At 40.3% G+C, this 20631-nt stretch overlaps 1 protein-coding gene across 2 annotated transcripts in view; it reads right to left on the bottom strand.

The window, feature by feature from the left end:
• Positions 1–20238, bottom strand: part of LOC111578495 (phospholipid phosphatase-related protein type 4-like) — a 67556-nt gene extending 47318 nt beyond the window's left edge. For both annotated transcript variants that reach the window (XR_008602863.1, XM_055014062.1), the window contains exon 1: positions 19782–20238. Coding sequence is in view for 1 of the 2 variants with exons in the window: in XM_055014062.1 (XP_054870037.1) it covers positions 19782–19865 (84 nt within the window). In the remaining variant the exon portion in view is untranslated. The remainder of the gene's footprint in view (positions 1–19781) is intronic.
• Between the last annotated feature and the right edge of the window lie 393 nt (positions 20239–20631).

Below are 20631 nucleotides of genomic sequence, written 5' to 3'. Positions count from 1 at the left end.
CCACTAAACAGAAAGAAGGCTAAAGTTTGGGAAATTCTCAAGGTGTCATTGGCTAAACTATTGAGGAAACAGAGAATTTAACAATGATGGCACGAGATGAAAGGTTGGGGGATCATCAAAGTGGCTGCACTTTATCCTCAGAGGGGCATTAATGTGAATATACAAAATGGAACAGCAATCCATTCAACTGGTGTTGAGAAATCTGATATAAAACCAAAAGTTCCAAGGACCAAGAATGTGAGGGCAACATTTGGTGCCCAAATCCAAAACTTCTAGCGGTGCTGGAGGAGAAGACGGAGTGGTCACCAAACTCCATTAGCTGTTGAGATGTTCAATCTGGTGGACCAACATTTGGAGCCACACAGTTAGCATTACCAGCATGTATTAGCAGGAGTATTACTGAGTATTCCCAGATGCAGAGTCCCAATGTTGTCAGCAAAAGACACTTAATTTCTGTGTTTGCTTTCAGTCAACAAACTTCATAACGATTAATGTAAACATTTTGGCTTTTCTTGTCGTTTCATGCAATTCAATGTTTCCCATACTCTCTCAGTGTGGAGTATAAAGTCTAAACAACCCAAAGAGCCACAAAACACATTTATAGGAAGTACGCTAGTTACACTAAACAAGAACCATCCTTTAAGTAAAACATGAGCTTTTATCAGTGCATTCCAACACATGGAAGATTCCCAGCATGAAGCATTTCTGAACTGATGTATTTTAAGTGCAGTTTCTGATAAATTATCCCTATCAGATGCTTCACTGAGGGGAGTTAAAATTTTCATCAACAACACTCATAAATAGGTGAATCCTATCTGTCATACTAAAGGAACTCTGACCACATCATGTTTGACTTCTTTCATAAAAGGAAACTATCAGCCTCCGTTAAGCCCAGCTACATCTACAAAACTGATCAGCTACAACATTAAAACCACCTGATGGATGTCGTAGATCCCCCAGTGAAGCTCTGACCAGTCGGGACGGCTTTTTCAGGCATATCCTGTAGAGACTCAATCAGACTGGGATCTGGGGGGTTTAGAGGCCACATCAACACCTTGAGCTCTCTGGTATTGAGCAGTTGTTTGTGGTGTGGCGGTGCGTGGGAAGGCTGCTGATTTTGGAGAGTGCTGTTTTTAGGGGCGTAGGGGTGCTTGAATGTTGAACTACAGATTTCCCAGCAGAACATTGCATTATAGCAAACTGATTAATGTCATTCTCTTCTCCTGCCAGTGGTTTTAACTGGCGTCCATACAGTGAACGGCAGAGGTGAATGGTTTGGAGGTTTTTGCTGGTGTTGATGTTTTTCCCACAGCCTGGCAGAGTGTTGCCTCTCAGCCCCTTCGACGGTCAGCAGCAATAACACACCTTTCCTGTTTGTCAGGGTAGTGCTGACAGACACAAAGACACACGGCTGCAGTGCAGACAACGGATTATGAAACCCAACCGAATGGAAAAAACGGGTCTGATAGCCAGAAATCTCCACAACAAAAACCAAATATTCACACTCATGCAGTCGCTGTTGTTGCACTGCAATGAGCTGAGCAGCTTTAATCTGTTCACGTTTAAGATGTCAGTGTAGAAAATCATCAGCACCTGACAAATATGACTCAGTGTTGGCATCTGGGAATGGCATCCACTCTTATTGAAGAAATATTGATTATGATAACCAGGTATGAGATGTAAAGCTATGTATGTATGAAAACCAGGCTACTACAAATGGTGTTTTATAATCCAGACATAGACAGGGATTCAGCTACCCACTCTCTGTTTGCTTTGCTGGAGTTGTGGGACAGAAACAGGAGCAGATGCTAGATAATGCGCTGTGTACACAATCCCTTTAACTCAGTACAGTAAGAACAGTCTTCCTCTTTCATTCAAATGCTCCTCCTCCATTTATATATGCTTAACCCTCCTGTTGTCCTCAATTACGGGCACCAAAAAATATTGTTTTCTTGTCTGAAAAAATCCAAAAATTCAGCAAGAAAATGCCCCAAATTTCTGAAAATTTGCAAAATCTTCAGGAAGAAAATTCCAATAATTCCTTAAAAGTTTCCCTTAAAAGTTTTATTTTTATTTAAAAAATCCCCCAAATTTGGCAAGAAAATTCTTGTAAATATTTTCAAAAAATGAGTAAAAATCTTCCAAAAAAATCCTAAAAATATCTAAAGTGATTCCATATATATCTGTAAAACTTCTAGTGTTTTCTTTAAGAACATTCACATAAAAATCAACCAAAATCCAGCAAAATTCACGGGATTTAGGTTGATTTTTATGTGAATGTTCTTAAGAAACATTTTTAACATTTCTTTTTTTCCACCAAAAAATGTTCAAAGATTTCCCAAAAATGTTGAAAATGTGGACATCAGAAGTTTCACTGTGAAAATTTTTATTTTTTCACATTTTCAAACTTTAAAATGGGTCAATTTGACCCACAGGACGACACGAGGGTTAATTAATCCAAGTTTTTGTTTCCTTTCAGATTCTCGCTGTGAAAATATATTTTTTTCCTACATTTTCAAACTCAATGTGACACGAGGGACGACACGAGGGTTAAAAAACCTCTCAGGACATCCATGTTTATGATTACTGCTCTTCAAAGTCTTAATATTTTACATTTATTTAAAAAACTAATCTCACAAGCCAAGTTTCGGTTTGTCTATTTTAGTATTTTATGCTGCTTTCTTTGGTTTTACCAGTTGATTTAGAACATCCTGTTCTGACTTGATTTTTGCATATAATTCAGTCCTCTAGGAATCCACAATGCTGCGATCACAACAGCGATACCGGCTACCGTGGAGCAATACTGGATACCGTGGAATGATACCGGCTACCGTGGAGCGACACCGGCTACTGTGGAGCGACACCGGCTAGATACAGCTGGGCTCACCAATATCTCCAGAATTTTGATGCTTCGCTAGGGCTGGGCGATATGGCCTAAAAAAAAAAATTGCCGATTTTTTCAGAAAAAATCCCGATTCACGATTTATACGATTTTTTTTTACCCCCTACCTAATCTCTGCACGCCGGAGTCCAGTCTACTTTATGCAATTGAGCTGCAGCCCTCTTCGGGTAAACACACCGGATCGCAGCTGGAAATGCGCTGCATGTGGCATGCTGGTCCGTTGCAGTGCGTTTCCAGCTGTGATCAGGTGTGTTTACCTGGAGAGGGCTGCAGCTCATTTGCATAAAGTAGACTGACTTCTACTTTATGCAAATTGAATGCGGCGTGCGGAGATTCCACACATCGTGAAACTGTCCTCAAACTTCTAAACTAGGCGTTGGTGACCTAAAACGAGGACAGATTTAGCTGCTGCACAGATTATTTCTCGCCTCAAATGCTTTCAGAAATACTTTTCGCTGACGTGTTTTTGAAATAAAAGGGAAAGTTTGCGGCCGAGCCGCTGTGTTTATCCGACTTGTCTGCAGGACTGTCCAGCTGAAAGCTCGGTCATGTGACCACGTGGCAGCCTGCTGTTGCTCAGCGCTGTCATGTGACCATGTTGTGGTCCGCTAGTGACCGCCCACCATCCGTGTGATTTTCAGATGTGGTGCGTTGCCGTGCGGGAAAATAGCATCTAGTGGACACGAGCCTTTAGATCTGCACCGCTCGCCGCCATGTTGTTTATGTATCAAGCGCGGGGGGGAGGGGGGCGCACTCTGAACTACGGTAGCCCAGCGGGAAGGTGTTGGTGGCGGATGTTGATGAGAAAATTGATTTTCATTAAAACAAATCGACATTAAGTACAAACTCGAATTAATCGATAAAATCGATTTATCGCCCAGCCCTATGCTTCGCCATGAAACATCAACTGCTGTGTAACTATCCTCTGCATGCTCCAATCTGCCTGAAACTGTACATGTATGATCAGAGTCCTGCCCTGATCGCATTCCCATGCTGTTATACAGTCACAGTGATAGCGCCACCTGGTGGATGGACAGGAAATGCTGTGTAACTACCTTATACGTGCTCCAATCTGCCTGAAACTTTACATGTATTTTTCATAAAGTAGCTCATTAAGGCGTTCTTGCTACACCTAGCAGTCCAGAATGAGTCATTTTAAACTAAATTCTGGCATCTGTAGTTGTAAAATGTACTGCACCAATAATCACAGATGTCACCAAATTAACCAGGAATCATTTTAAATAGTCAAACAGTAACAGAATATCCTGTGCAGATCCATCATTAGATTCAATAAGAGAAAATAAAATTCAGACAAGAACGTGTCTGGAACATCATGGAAATATTGAAAATAAAAGACTTTCCAACCAGTTCCTTGTTGCCTGGGTCATCTTGACTGAACATTGTGTGGGTTTGTTATTTTCCACACAGTTAAATGTGGTTGTTGTACTTTGATTCTGACTCAAGTTAATTACTACTTTATTCTAATAACCTTGTGTGATAACCCCGAGGCAGTACAGCAGAGTTGTCATGTTGCTGCTGGAAATGCAAAATAGTAATTGTGTCCCCTGCCCTTGAAAAGTATTTTATGTTAACTCTGTTGATTCATCAATTAGGTGATCAAAGGACAATTAATCAAAAGCTAAATCAAAGGTGTAAAATGCTTTTTGGTTCTAGCTGCTAAAATGTGAAAATTGTTGTGTCCCTGTGTTTTGTATAATTTTAAAATGAATGTCTCTGTTTTGTTTTTGATATTTAGTGATGGAATAATAAAAAATAAAAATGACAGCATCACTAACAAAACTGCACATTAATCGATCAAGAAAATACCCGACAGCAGTGGTGAAAGCAGCATGATTAGCTGAATATTAGCACACTCCTTTGATAGTTCTGAGCAGTGTGTCGTGTTCTCTTACAGGCTGCAGAATGATGGATACCGCCTGAACATGGCTGCTTCTGGAGTTAGAGGTGGTGTCAAGCCCCGTTTCCCTGCTGTTCAAATTATCAACAACATGGTCTGCCTTTTTGCCTGAAGCACCTGCATTTCTGACTGGCACAGACCTTTACAAAGACACTGACTGTAATAGACTCTGTGTTTTCAGCCTGTGAGCCTGGATCACCCACCAGGGTTGCTGCAAGTTCCCTGTAATCCCTAGAAATACCCACGAAGAAATTCTTACTGTCTGACAAGATGACCGGACAACTTATTTAGAAGTTAGCATGGCTGGGAGACCCATAAAGTTGCAAAGTCAAGAAGTATAATTGATCTGACAATGTTCTAACATTAGTCTACAGTAAGGAGGCTTTGGGAGGCCATAATGTGACGCTTTGAGCTGAATGCTCGTGTCAGCATGGAAAAGTCCTCGCAATGATGTGTCTGTAGGGCTCCAGATAAACTTTTTCACTGGCAAAACATTACATGGTTGCACTTCCCCAACTGACAGGATTGCTAGGGTTCAGACAGCAAAGGGCCACCATGGCAAAGCCTTCAGTTGCGGTCAATGGCATCTGGCCAGCTCTCACTTTCTTTAAACAAGCTGGACCATATTCAACCAGCACTGAGATAATTAATCTGTTTTTATCACAAACGTCATTTGTTCACGGTGACAAAAAAACAACAACAAAAAAACCAAAATGGAATACGGTTGTGAGAGCTGTGTCCACATACTAGGCACAAAGTCAGACTCGTTTTCCAGTGCGTCTTGGACCCCTCCAGGGCTGTCCCTTGTCGCCGATCCTGTTTGTGGTCTTCATGGATGGGATCTAAAGGATCAGCCGGGGTGAGGAGGGTGTCTGGTTTGGGGGCCTCAGGATCGCATCTCTGCTTTTTGCAGATGATGTGGTTCTGTTGGCTTCATCAGACCTTCAGCAGCACTGGAGTGGTTAGCAGCAGAGTGTGAAGCATTGGGGATGTGGATCAGAACCTCCAAGTCCGAGGCCATGGTTCTCTGATGGAAACCGGTGGATTGCTTCCTCTGGGTTGGGGGGGAGTTGCTTCCCCAAGTGAAGGAGTTCAAGTATCTCAGGATCTTGTTCAGGAGTGATGGGAAAATGGAGCTAGAGATGGACAGGAGGACTGGTGCAGCGTCAGCAGTAATGAAGGTGTTGTACCAAACCATCGTGGTGAAGAAGGAGCAGAGCCTAAAGGAGAAGCTCTCAATTTACCATCCATCTACGTTCCAACCCTCACCTATGGTCATGAGCTCTGGGTAGTGACCCAAAGAATGAGATCATGGATAAAAGCAGCTGAAATGAGCTTCCTCCGTAGGGTGGCTGGACTCAGCCTTAGAGATAGGGGGAGAAGCTCAGGCATCTGGAGGGAGCTCGGAGTAGAGCTGCTGATCCTTCACCTCTAAAGGAACCAGCTGAGGAGGTTTGGACATCTGATTCAGATCCTCCAGGGAGACTTCCTTTGGAGGTTCTCTGAACACGTCCTCCTGGGAGGAGACTCCGGGGTAGACCCAGAACCCTCTGAAGGGATTATGTATCTCATCTGGCCTGGGAACGCCTCGAGATCCCCCAGGAAGAGCTGGAAAGTGTTGCTGGGAGGAGGAAAGTCTGGAAAGACCTGCTTTGTCTGCTCCCTCCATGACCCAACCCCGGATAAGAGGAAGAATATGGATGGATGGATGGATGGATGATAGATGGATGGATGGATGGATGGATGGATGGATGGATGGATGGATGGATGACAGATGAATGGATGGATGGATGACAGATGGATGGATGGATGATGGATGGATGGATGGATGATGGATGGATGATAGATGGATGGATGATGGATGGATGATAGATGGATGGATGATAGATGGATGGATGATGGATGATAGATGAATGGATGGATGGATGGACGATGGATGGATGATGGATGGATGGAATATGGTCCGCTGAATGCCATTCTTGTTAACGATTAATCGGTTGCTGATTGCTAACACTGCCGATTCTTAAGTAGTGAAAAAAAATTGCATCCCTCTCACCAACCCCGATTTTTGATACAGCATAATAATCAATCTTGTATTTTGATGAAGAGTCTTAATTTGCATACCCTACTTTATCACTGATGCAATGCAAAACTAGATCCAAACTCGGTGGTTAAATAGAAGTCAGAGGGAGTTCTTTTTGGTTCTCGAAGTCGCTTCACTTCTCATCCAAGAGTTATGCGACCTAAAGAATGAACTCACACCTTGAGTCATGCAAATGTTGAGTCATTAACGAGCCTTGATTCATTTGGGTTTCAAGTCATTGGCAAGTTCTGACTAAGAAACAACCCAAATGTGGCTGCAGTATGTTAGAACAGAGAAATCCTCTTGGATGAGCATCGAAACATTGCTTAGCTTCCACGCCAACAGTTCGGTGTCGGTAACCTAGATGTAGTATAAAGCAGGACTATGAAGCATGTGCACGTACTGGTGCTCGGCTGATGGGAGCAGTTTAGTGCTCAATGGGGTGAGCTGTTATTTTCTTTTTCCAGACATATTTCTACCTCAGCTTTAAGGTAGTAAATGCGTTTCTTCTCACTCTCACGACTGGAAACCAAACAAAAACCTAGTATTTGACTTAGGGTTTAGAAAATCAAAATACTCTGCTGATAAATTTTCAATTTTATAGATTGCAGTTCTCATTCTAATGCATTATTTTGATGATTCCCTGAAGGTCGGAATAATTTCTGTGTTTATTTCAGGTGAGAGATGAAACAAATCCATCATGTGTAGGTGGGTGTAGAAAACAGTTTGATGAGTGCGAGTCAGTAAAACCTGCAGTAAAGCCTGTTTCTTGCCCTAAGGAGCTGCTCAGCCACCTACAACAATTCCAATACTCTGGCTTTGAAATGCCAGCTGTACCCTTCATGCTTGTCATGTCTTTGAGGAAAAAGTCAAATTGAGAAAAAAAAAATCCATATTCACACAATATATGACATGCTGGGCACCAACTACAACATAGTTCCAGCTCTGCAGTCTCCTTCCTGTAGTTAGGAAACATTAACAGCAAACGTTAGTGTGCTTGTGTGACAATCAGCGGCAGACTTGGTACAGCTGGTGCTAAAGGACTGAAATGTGGTGTTAATTAAAAAGAAATGGAGGTTTTTAATTCATCGGTTACACGTTTAACACGTCTGAACCGTCATTGCAGCTAAAGCCCTTTTTAGACCTGGGATGTGGAACATTGCTGGATTCATTCTAGTCATTCAGACCTACATTGCTTTTCTGATTGCATTAGACAATACACCAAAAGATCTTTAATACAAAACAAGAAACCCCCTCAGAGAGCACAGTCCTCCTCCAAAGCTGCTCAGTCCTCCTCCAAGGCTGCTCATTCCTCCGCCAAGGCTGCTCAGTCGTTATATGATTTCCGACAGATGAAATCTTGAAAAAATTTGTGGCAGAAATCACGGCACTAAAGAATGTGTCCATTTAATATAGATGAACCCATAAACACAATGACCTGTGCTTAGCACAGGCGTGTGTTCTGCATGTGTATGTTATGTACGGATACCGGATCACGTGACCTAAATATGTAGCGGTCGGCGGGAATTGATGGGACTCAGAAACACCCCCACAATTTAATCAGTTGTTCCTTGGATCATTTCTGATGGATAAATCCCGATAAGTCCTCAGAGGTGGATTTGTAGTAGGATCACAATCAGCTGATGTAGTGTTCACTTGTTGTCATGGTTACAGTGACGCCGTGCCGCTATCTGGCAATGATACAGAAATCTTTAACAAATCGGTGGATCCGGACTATAAGCTGCATCACTGCCAGAATCTAATAATTTGGTCCCTCAAAATTTCATCCAAATCTGTCAGTCCGTTTTTGAGTCATGTTGCGAACAGACAGACAAACGTACGCGATCGTCACATAACTCCACCGCTCTTTGGAGGGGTAATAATGCAATATGAGACAGAATCTAATAGCACCTAATTTTGATCTCTTAAACCAAAAGTGAAAGCCCAGGAATCATCCAGAGGACGGCTTCAATGTGACAAAATATTGAACTGCAGCTGAAAAACTTAAGGTTCTTTCTTGTCACACAAGAACACGTATTCACATGAGACGGCACGAAACTAGCATTCAGGTCCCGGTTGTAAGCAGTAGAAATAAAGAAAAGACAAGAAAAATATAAAAATAAGGGAAATTACAAAGCACAATAAAAACAATATACACAAGTGTTTACCAGTGTAAGCAAATAGACAGATATGTGTGCTAAACAGTGCTGTGAGGGAGGGTCCATTTGGCCCAGTGGTTTGTGCTGCACATGTTAAAGTGTCTGTAGATGCAGGTAGGTGGGTGATAAGTGAATAGTTGATAGAATGTATATTTGTAATTAATTAATGAATTTGTTGCCCTGTGCGTAAATGCACCCAACTCTGTCGATGCTCATATGGATCCTGCTGCTGTCTGATGCATTTAATAAACTCAGAGGAAATATTCCTGAACGGCTGGAAGCAACAAACTTCAGCTCCTGTTTACATCTTATGGAAAAAAAAACTTACATTATGTTTATTATCATTAATCTTTAAGCTGCTTGTCTTTGTTTTCATCATGTTAAAGTTGTATTATTGTGGACATTTAAATTCTTTAGCCTAATAGATATGAAATTGTGGAAAAAAGTGCGGTGTTTTTGGATGGCTATAGGTGCTGAAATCTTCACACAACTCAAAGTAATATTGCTTCTGTGTTTGATTAAAGTAGATTCTGTAAAAAAGAAACATTTCTGCGTTGTTCAGTTGGTTGAACCAGTTTACCAGAGCAGAGAGGAGACGAGTAAAGAAACAAATTAGAATGTTAAAGAAATATATTTTTTTCTCAGCTTATTAAAAATCTGTGGGCACTTGAAGAAATGTTGAACTTGTTGATTTCAGTTTTTTAAATTTTTGTAACTTTTTTATTTTTAGTACAAGTTGATTCCAGCTTTTAAATGTCTGTAAAATAACTAACAAAGGAAATTCAGCTTGTAATTTACAGGTTGTAAAAACAGAGTAATAAAATATCTTCAGCATGTAGGAGACACAACTACAGTGCAGTTAATTTCTGTCAGATTAACAGGATGGGGTGGATGTTTGAAAAGGGTATACAGCTAATTTAATTTGAGATGAACAGTTCACTCCAGCCCAAACTGATCAAAATGCATTTCTCTCTTTTCAAGTACACAGCTCTTGGTAATTTCTATCCCCAGATATGTCAAGGTCAGTGTTAAAGCTTCATCCATTATGTATTCAGTCCCTGGGAAGCAGCAGAAGCAGCACATTATAAACATGAACAACATGACCAACCCAGACGTTTTATCACCTCATCACACAGACCTGCTAGCAGACTCTCTTTCAGCTCTGCTTCGGTCACGATCATCTCCTGAGAAAAACATGAGGCTAAATGCTCCGTTATGTCCAGCAGTTTGTTGCTGACTGCTTCCTGCAGGGTGAGTGTACAGGGCTTTATCTGTGGAGCTGCTGCTGGAAACAGGGTTTAAAAGAGTCCAGTATGGAGGCAGTAAAGCCAAAACAAGGAGCTAAAAGAGGCTGAAACGTCATTACAAGTAGCACCGAGCATACTGCACCTCGTAGTTTATAAAATGATATTATAACAATAATTAGTTCAGCTTTATTCTATATTTCCAGCTATAGGAATGTGCTTTCTGTCAGTTTAGGTTGTGATGTATGATTCATTAGGTCAAGGAGTGTTTAAGTGGTGTCGTAGCCGATCTTTCTAGGTGTATTTTTAAGGACTTTGTTGTGATAAAGTTGACTGAAAATGAAAAATTCTGACAGTTTAAAATGCCATCCAAAACTTAGAAATGTCCTTATTGTTGAAAGAAAAGTCATTTTTCTTCAATGAAGATAACATTAAATGAATGATAAATCCAGTGTAGACATTGTTAATGTGGTAAATGACTATTGTAGCTGGAAACAGCTGATTTTAATGGAATATCTCCATAAGGGTACAGAGGAACATTTCCAGCAACCATCACTCCTGTGTTCTAATGCTACATTGTGTTAGCTAATGGTGTTGAAAGGCTAATTGATGATTAGAAAACCCTTGTGCAGTTATGTTAGCACATGGAGAAAAGTGGGAGTTTTACTGGAAAACTGTTTGAAGACTTTTGAACGGTAGTGTATATTTTCTTTATATCATCTAAATTGCTGCTTGCTCTTGCATATATTACCAGTTTCTTTAACAGAGAAGAAAATGTTTGCCTTTCTAATTCAGTAAATCAGTGTCTGTGTTCCTCTAGCCTTGTTCACAGTGTTTTGCTCTCTTTGTTTTTCAAAAAGTTAATGAGATACTAGTGAGGTTTTGATAATATCTGTATGAGATAAATCACAGGAGCTGTAGCTAAAAATTTAATCTTTGTTCTACATTTTTGTTAAAATGAAGGAGTGCTTAAATTTAACTGCCATGGATTCCAATTTAATTTAGAAAATGGATCTCAGGATCAGGTCGAAGGTTTTCAGAAAAAAAAGCAAGATAAGAAATCCTTTCAGGCAGAATCCATTGGAAACTGAAGCCAGCGGGAAGCCATCCTGGAAGTGTTTCACAGCTTCAGTTCATTTCATGCTAACAGATGTGAGCATCTACAAGCCAAGAGAAGAGCCTTAATTAATGCAGCAGACTTCTCCGGTGTGATCAAGGTCACTCATGGAACCTCAGCCATTTCAGTCCTGTTGAATGATGGCATTTAAACAGGTTTGAAATGATTCAGAACAAAGGCATTTATCATTTTGACCTCTTTGAACTGCACTTTATTCATGAATACATTCTGTGAGTGTGAAATATGCCTGGTGTGTAGTTTGAATAAAGGAGGCATTCTTAGATTTTACTTCTCTGGCTACTAATAGGAGGGCTGCAAAATATATAGTTTTAGCATCGACTGTGATATTCCAATGTGCAACAGCTACATTGCAGGAAGTACAGTGAAGTAAAGCAAATTAATTAAAATACATTATGTTAAAACTTTTTTGTTGATTAACAAAAAAAACATCTTGCTGATTTCCCATTTTCTACAACTGATCGCCAAGAGAAGTCTGTTTTGGATACACGGTTATTTAAACTTTTAAAAAGACAGAATTTGTTAACATGCAACACAAAAATGAAAATTTGGTTGCAAACAGAAATGCAACTTGGTTGTATGGAAATATTTTGTCTATAGAAAGGATTATGTTTGTTTAATCTGTCAGCAGTGTTTTGGAGTTGTTTCCACCACAAAGGTAAAAATGACTAATGTATCTGACCAATGCAAATCAAAAGTGAATGCTTCCCAAAGCAAGAAACCTTTGCAGGTGCCTTTGCCATTGTTACACCAAATGAGAACGGTTCAAGGAGAAATCACTGATGCGACAACATTTCACCTAATATCAGTTACCACCGTTAACAAGGACAGAACATGATCCTGTTGTTTGACAAGCGAACATCACACGTATTTTTCATTAAGTTGCCATCAGAGAGCTGTATGAAAAATGCACAGTGGAATATGAAGCAGGCAGATCACGTACACAAGTCTGACTGTCCACTGAATTAATGAGAACTTCCACATGAAAATGTGCTTTTTGCATTTTTTTTGCCCAGATGAGGACACAGGTGAGAACACTGCAGTGGAGATGAAAGAAGAGTTGACTGCTTCAGGACTTAAGACTGTAAGTTTGTACAATAACAGACAATGCAGTGAAGATAGTGAAGGCTGAATAAGTGGACCAGTCTGCATCTTACATTTAGTAAGTTGTACTAAGCTACACACTGCAGGCTGCAGGCAAAAAAAAAAAAAAAGTCCTACGCTCTCATATTCTGTTGGATCGCCTTTACCTTTGAGTACGGCTCTCATTCACTGTGGCATCGTTTCTATAAGCTTCTCCAATATCACAGCATTTATTTCTGTCCAGAGGTGCATTCATTTTCTACCAAGATCTTCTATTGCTGATGGGAGAGTCGGACCAAAGTCTTCTCCAGAACATCCCAGAGATCCTCAGTGGGACTGAGGTCTGGACTCTGTGGAGGACAATCCATCTCATGCTCCCTGATCCACTCATTCACAATGTGACCCCATGAATCCTGACATCGTCTTCTTAGAACATGAAGAAAAACCTTCACTAATGGAAAGACCTGGTCATTCAGTATATTCAGGTAGTCAGCTGACCTCATTCTTTGGGAACATAACGTTGGTGAACCTGACCAACCCCAGATCATAACTCTAACCCCCACAGGCTGGTAGGAACTAGCCATGATGAGGGCATCACTTCATCCTCCTCTCTTCTTACCCTGATGCCCCCATCTGCTGGTTTATCTTTGACTCCTCTGGACTCTATACCTACAGTTAGGCATGGAGGTGGCAGTACTATCAATATACTATCAATTTAATTGACTCAAGTCTGAGACAGAAAGATGACAAATGTAGTGAAACAGCACCAATTCTGTTGCCATTCCACTAAATTTGCCGTCTTTATGACTTGGTTCTTCAGGTTCTTGATGGGTTTCAGTCAGGACTATGGGGAGACCAGTCTGAAACCTTCATTCTAGCCTGATGGAACCATTTCTTTACCACGTCTGATGAGTGTTTGGACTCATTGTCTTGTTGAAACATCCAGCTGTGTCCAAGATCATCCAATAAAATGTTCAGAACCAGTCAGAATCCAGTCCTAAACCAGTCCTTAAAAGGTCTAAAACCAGGACCAAAATCAAACCTAAACCAGTCCAAAAAAACATTCAGAACCAGTCAGAATCCAGTCTGAAACCAGTCCTAAAAATGTCAAAAACCAGCACAAAGAACCAAAACCAAACCTAAACTACTGCCCCCATCCCTCTGGAACAGGGTAAATCTGGACTCATCAGACCTCATGACCTACTTCCATTGATCCAGAATTCAATCGTTATGCTACCAAGCAAATTAAAGATTTTTTTCCTGATCATCCTCACTGATCAGTGCTTTTCTTAGAGCTACAGCTGTTTAGTCCCAGTCCTCTGAGTTCCCTTCATGTGGAAATGTTCTTCCTTTCACTATTAAACAGCTGTGAGTTCTACTGGTGGTTTCCTACGGTCATCTAACAGTTTGGAGATGATGGTTCTCCACTCTCCTCCAGGTTTTAACGATGTGTTGGATGGTTCTTTACCTGATTTTAGTCATTTCATCTCCTCAGTTGTTTTCTTTGCTAGATGCAGGCCAATAATTTGACCCTTCTGAGACAGATTAACATCCTTTCCATGACCACAGGATATGTCTTCCAACATGGCTCAGCTCGGGTTAAAGAAGGTGTTGTCATCACTGCAGTAATTATCCAATGGAAGGATCTGACCTGTTTGTTCAGTTAAATCCAGGTGGAGACTTTTTTTTAGATTACAATGTTGATGTTTTCAATGATGTGCATCCCTATTCTCCAGATGGGTGGAATTCAGACATTTTTAAGTTATGTTAAAAGTGCTGGTAGCATTCCAGCATTCATTGTGTTTTTGCAAGAGAAGCTGCATCTGTGTCTTTCTTTTCAAACAAAACGTGGAGCTTTTAGCAGGTTGATTCAGCTGTTCAATGGAATATTCATGACACTCACAGCGATGATGATGAAGCCCTCTCGACACTGAACTACTCCCACCTCTAGCCGGCTACTCTGTCAGCACGGTGCTGCATGGTTATCAGCATAATGCCCTGATTTACTGCCCTAAAACTACACACCTGCAGGAGGAAACACAGGCATTATCGCCATGGGTCACAATTCCAGGTGTAGTAAATGACATCATATCTTTACTATATCATGCAGTGAATTCATGATGATCAGTTCAAACGAAGCCTTCGAGGATCCTGCACAGAGGAGAAGCAGGCTGCAGTAAGGATGTTTTCCTCCTCTTAACGTCTGTAGCCCTGAACACACAGATACAAAAATACATCCCGTTCAGAGGGCCACGTTGCCTAGCAGCCAGTTGGTGGGTAGGATGGTGTGACCGCACAAGATAGAAAATGTAGGAGCTCCTCTGTCGGGGAAAAGACAAAGAGAAATGGGCAGAAATACTCATCAATTCTGAATGTTTAGACCTAAAAGCAGGACGAAATTCTGCCCCGTCACCCGAAACTAACAAACACTGATGTGCAATTCCGTTTTCTCGCCAGACTTCACAATAAAGAGGCGAAGATGAAGCCGTCTGCAATCAGGCGCAAGAAAAGCACAGAATCAGCGAAACCTACGAGCAAACAGGGTTTTCCTCGTTAGTCTGTCATCTATAATTCACACAATATACAGCTCTGCCAATAGCTGGGTGGGATCATGTTCTGACTCCACAAAAGCAGAAAACCTCGCAGTAAAGACACAGCAGAATACTGGTGGTACAGAGAAGGAAGCAAATATAGATCATGGAGCAGAAAAACATCCACAGGCTTTAGTGGATGGAGTGGATGTTTTCTCCACTCCATCCCACTGATGCCTTTAGATTCAGCTCCACTGGAACTGTTGAGTCCCGCAGCCACAAAAAGACAACAACAAATTTGTGATTCCACTGCGTACGTGACTCTCTGCTCTGTTTCTGCACTTTCATGAAGTCGTTCGGCCCGGGTTTCACATGGAATTGATTCCTGATTCATTTTAATTCATTTCATTTTTCCTGCGGTGCGTTGTCGTATGGGAAAATCGCATCTAGTGGACATGCGGCAATAGTCCTCTTGGTCAATGTTCATTGTTTACAAGAGTTATGTGAAACCTGTGGATTCACGCGATAACCCCAAGACCCGCCTCTTTTCACACATAAGCCAATCACAGTGGTCATTCACGCCCCGCTCTCACACATATTGGCCCGCTTTCTTCTTCCTTGGTGTTCGTCTCCTTTCTTCCTCTTTTGGAGTTAATGTCGGTCGGAAAACCAACTCATTTCATTACCGTCAACTACTGGGCTGAAGTGAGGAGAAGTTTGTCAGCAACAAAAAATATTCAATAATAATTTTTTTTAAAAATCGCCAAATTTACTGTTCACACATGCGCGAGTAGATGAAAAATTTACTCACACTGTCTCAAATTCTAGTCGCAAAATGCGACCATTTAGTCGCAGTCTCTAGAGAGGCGTCTGATTGGTCCCAAATTCATCCTGCAGCAGCACGAGCCCAAACATCCAACCACAGCCCAAACATCCAACCACAGCCCAAGCATCCAACCAGAGCCCAAACATCCAACCAGGGCCCAAACATCCAACCAGAGCCCAAACATCCAACCACAGCCCAAGCATCCAACCAGAGCCCAAACATTCAACCAGGGCCCAAACATCCAACCAGGGCCCAAACATCCAACCAGAGCCCAAACATCCAACCAGGGCCCAAACATCCAACCAGAGCTCAAACATCCAACCAGAGCCCAAACATCCAACCAGAGCTCAAACATCCAACCAGAGCCCAAACATCCAACCAGAGCCCAAACATCCAACCTGAGTCCTGAAGATCTCTGGTCAGCCACATGAACAACAGTGAGTCCTGATGCTCTGAGACAGAAGCAGCCGAAGTCCTCAAAACAAGAACTGCAGAACATTCTCCAAACTGTGAGCTAACGAAGAGCTCGAAAGTCGGAGTGCACAGAGCTGGGTGTGCACGATTCTCCCTGGGCTTTGAATTAAGTTCATTAACAAATGGAATAGATTCATGGCATTATTTCTGAAACGTCCTCACTTTCCCTCAGTGTTTCTACGATGTAGGCCGTCTGCTAATCCAGCTACGTGTTAACACGTTAATGTTGGTACATGTTAACACGTTAATGTTGGTACGTGTTAACATGGGTGAAAGGCCAAAGCGTTCTTTCTTTCATGTCGTAGTGAGACTCCGTCCAGATTCCACACCTGATTGTTTCATGTCAAGCGACAGGAAGACTCAATACAAACCCAAGACTTTCAGTTATCCTGTTTACCATTTAACCTGCAGGAAAATGGGATTTTCCAGCTGCTCCTCAGCCCACAGTTTTGAGTTGTGAACAAAAACACAGCTGCCATTGAGTTAAAGAAGAAAAGAGTGAAAATGTTGCATAAAGGTTAGACCAATGCTCATTAAAGCACAGGGTTAACTGAGGAAAGCCTGTCCCACTGAACACGCAATAAAACAGAATATACTGAGATTGTAGTGAAGATTTAGGTTAAATTCAAACAAAGAAAACCCTAATGGGCCCCTTCTACTACTACTACTACTACTACTACTAGTACTATACTACTACTACTAGTACTACTACTAGTACTAGTACTAGTACTACTGGTACTACTACTATTATTACTACTACTAGTAGTACTACCACTATTAATACTACAACTACTAGTACTACTAGTACTACTATTACTATTACTATTACCACTATTACTACTATTACTACTATTACTACCACTATTACTACTACTACTAGTACTAGTACTACTACTACTACTACTACTAGTACTACTACTACTACTAGTACTACTACTAGTAGTAGTACTACCACTATTACTACTACTACTACTAGTACTACTAGTACTACTATTACTACTACTAGTAGTAGTACTATTACTACCACTATTACTACTACTAGTAGTACTACCACTATTACTACTACTACTACTAGTACTACTAGTAGTACTATTACTACCACTATTACTACCACTATTACTACTACTAGTACTACTACTACTACTACTACCACTAGTACTAGTATTAGTACTACTACTACTACCACTATTACTACTACTACTAGTACTACTACTACTCATGCTAATAGCATCATTATTAATAATAATGATCATTTTAATGCTGAAGCTGCAGTAGAGCCTACAGTCTGGGGGCGTATGAACTAAATGCAGATGACTGCAGGCTTTAGTCCAAGCAGAGAACAATTACTGATAGAGTCAGAGGAACACGATGATCTAAAACCACAACCTGTGGTCATGAACGTCTCACCACTGATGATTAAACGGAGTCTACGCTGCATTAGTGCCGTTAGATCTGGACTCTTTCCTGTCGAGGTGTTCTGACTGATGCACGACATTCCAGATATTCACACCAATCAGGTCATGCTGTAAAAACCTTTGCACAAAAGCAGCAAACGTACGAGGAATCCCAATAACCAGCAGAGACTGCAGAGTCACAGGCTGCACAGCGACGAGGTGAATACAGATTTACAGCTTCACTGCTGTCAAAGTACTTCTTGATAGCAGATTACAGACCATCTGGCTCGCTGGGATGCAGCACAATGGATCCAGAATGATAACTTCATATGTGTTTGCATCATTACAGTTCCCTGATTGATTTATTGCTTCACCTGACTGAGTTTACAGCTCGATGTGTCTGAGAAAGAGCTGCCAAACGTCTGACTGGCATCCGTCAGCAGCAGATACATACTCATTCACCGCTACACCCTAAAAATGTCATGTTTTTTCCCAATTTTTAACTGCAACCTTTTCAACAATTTTCTGTTATTTTACAGATTTTCCCATCTCGTTAAATTACAGATAACAGCTGGTAAAATCACAGGAAAACTGATTAAATTACACGAAAACAAAACAGGCCAAAACTGTAAAAATAGTCCACATTAAATGTGATCAAAAATGAAACAATATTCACTGTATTTAAATCTGCTAAAAATATATAATTATTGTACAGATATTTGCTGTTATTGGAAGAAAAAATATGTATATAAAGGACTGAAAAATTAGAATTTTTTAAACTGTTATTTGAATGTTTAGTTAAAAACAGAAATCTAGTAAAATAACTTTTAAACTCCATCTACTTGTTGAAAATAAAATAAAAAACAGGCCAAAACTGTTCACGTTTACAGTGTGTGGCTGTGAAATTACAGCTTTACTGGATTTAATTTTTCTTTCAAATATCATTTTACAAGCATCTGCCATTATTTGAAGATATATATATTATTATTATCATGGATTGAAAGACAGTAATGGTTTTATACAACTGTTATTTTAAAGATTAGTCCCATTTTTGTTAAATTACAGATAATATCTAGTGAAATTATAGAGAAGAGGATTCATCAACTTGTTGACTACAAAAAATTATATAGTTGTAGTTGATCTTTGCACTTTTAAACTTTATTTTTATTTTTTCTGTTAAAAAATTTTTTCACCCTTGTATATATTGTAAATAAAGCTGCTGTAACAATGTAAATTTCCCCTGGAGTGGGGAGAAATAAAGAACTTTATCTTATCTTATCTTTATCTTATCTTATCTTGATATAAATCAACTAAAAACATTATTTTATAGATATTATGTATTTCAAGGACTGCACTTTGGTAGATCTTAATGGTATTTTACAGATTTTTCCTGTTTAGCTAAATTACAGATATTAATTTACTATATATATTATTTATATATTAAATATTCACATATATTCACTGTAAAATAAAATCTAATTAAATAAAATACAGTCAATTGCTAAACTGTATTTTTACATAAATGCAAATTAATTCATTTATTATGTGTGACTGTAAAAATACACTTTTTTTGGGGCAGGTATTTTACAAATGTATTTATTTTTTATTTACTTTATTATTATTGTTGTTGTTTACGGTTTGCATTTCCTGTTTTTCCCCTGGCATTCTTGCAAATATATATGTATATATATATATATATATATATATATATATATATATATATATATATATATATATATATATATATATATATATGTGTGTATTTTTTTTTTTTACAGTGTATGAGGACAGCTGGACATTGTATACTGTCAGATAGATAGACTATACATAGATAGATAGATAGATAGATAGATAGATAGATAGATAGATAGACTATACATAGATAGATAGGCTATACATAGATAGATAGATAGATAGATAGATAGATTGCAGATAGATAGATAGATAGATAGATAGATAGATAGATAGATAGATAGATAGATAGATAGATAGATAGATAGATAGATAGATAGACAGATAGATAGATATTCACCTCTACAAAATAAAAGCACGGCAGCAGAGTGACGCTGTCCTTCGTCTCCTTCCCGCCTTTCAGCCGCTCCTTGGCACGAGACATGACGAGCGGCCGGTGGTCTCCCCCGGTACCGGGAGACAGGGAGCTGTATCTGATTCCCGTCGTAATTTTGGCGAAATTCCGGCCGAGCCTTCGGTCTGTGCCTTCTAACGGTGGTCCTCCATCCCCGGTGAGCTGAGCTGGAGGTGTCGGTGCCGCTAATACGTCCGCTGTCGCCCCTAAACTGCGGTTTGTCGGCTTCAAAAAACGGAGCCAGCGGCGGACTGCGGCGGCTGTCTGCTCCGAAGCTGTCCGTCCTGTGAGCTCATACCGGGCTTCATCCTGGAACCGTGTCTGGTGTACGGAGAGCAGAGCGGTTCGTCCGGTCAGCAGCCCCGGGTTCCTCGCCTCCTCCTCTCACCCACTCACCGCCTCTCTCCGCTCGGCTCCGCTGCAGCTTCCGGCAGAATTTTCACAATAAACGCCCCTTAAACTACATCAGCGCACCTTCTCATATTGTTTTTATGTTATGCTATGCTACGCTATGCTACGCTATGCTACGCTATGCTACGCTATGCTATGCTATGCTATGATACTATACCCTACTATACTATGCAATACTATACTGTATTATACTATACTATGCTATGCTATATAGTATATTGTAGGGTAGTGTACTATTCTATACTATACTATAATATGCTATATTGTACTATATTATCTACTGCTATCTATACTATACTGTAATGTACTGTGCTATACTATGCTATGCTATAGTATACTGTACTGTATTATACTATGCTATACTATACTATATTATTATATTATA

The sequence above is a fragment of the Amphiprion ocellaris genome, chromosome 10 (genome assembly GCF_022539595.1).
Source record: "Amphiprion ocellaris isolate individual 3 ecotype Okinawa chromosome 10, ASM2253959v1, whole genome shotgun sequence".
Taxonomy (NCBI): Eukaryota; Metazoa; Chordata; class Actinopteri; family Pomacentridae; genus Amphiprion; species Amphiprion ocellaris.
Note: the sequence above shows the minus strand (reverse complement) of the source record. Positions and strands in the feature narration are given on the sequence as shown.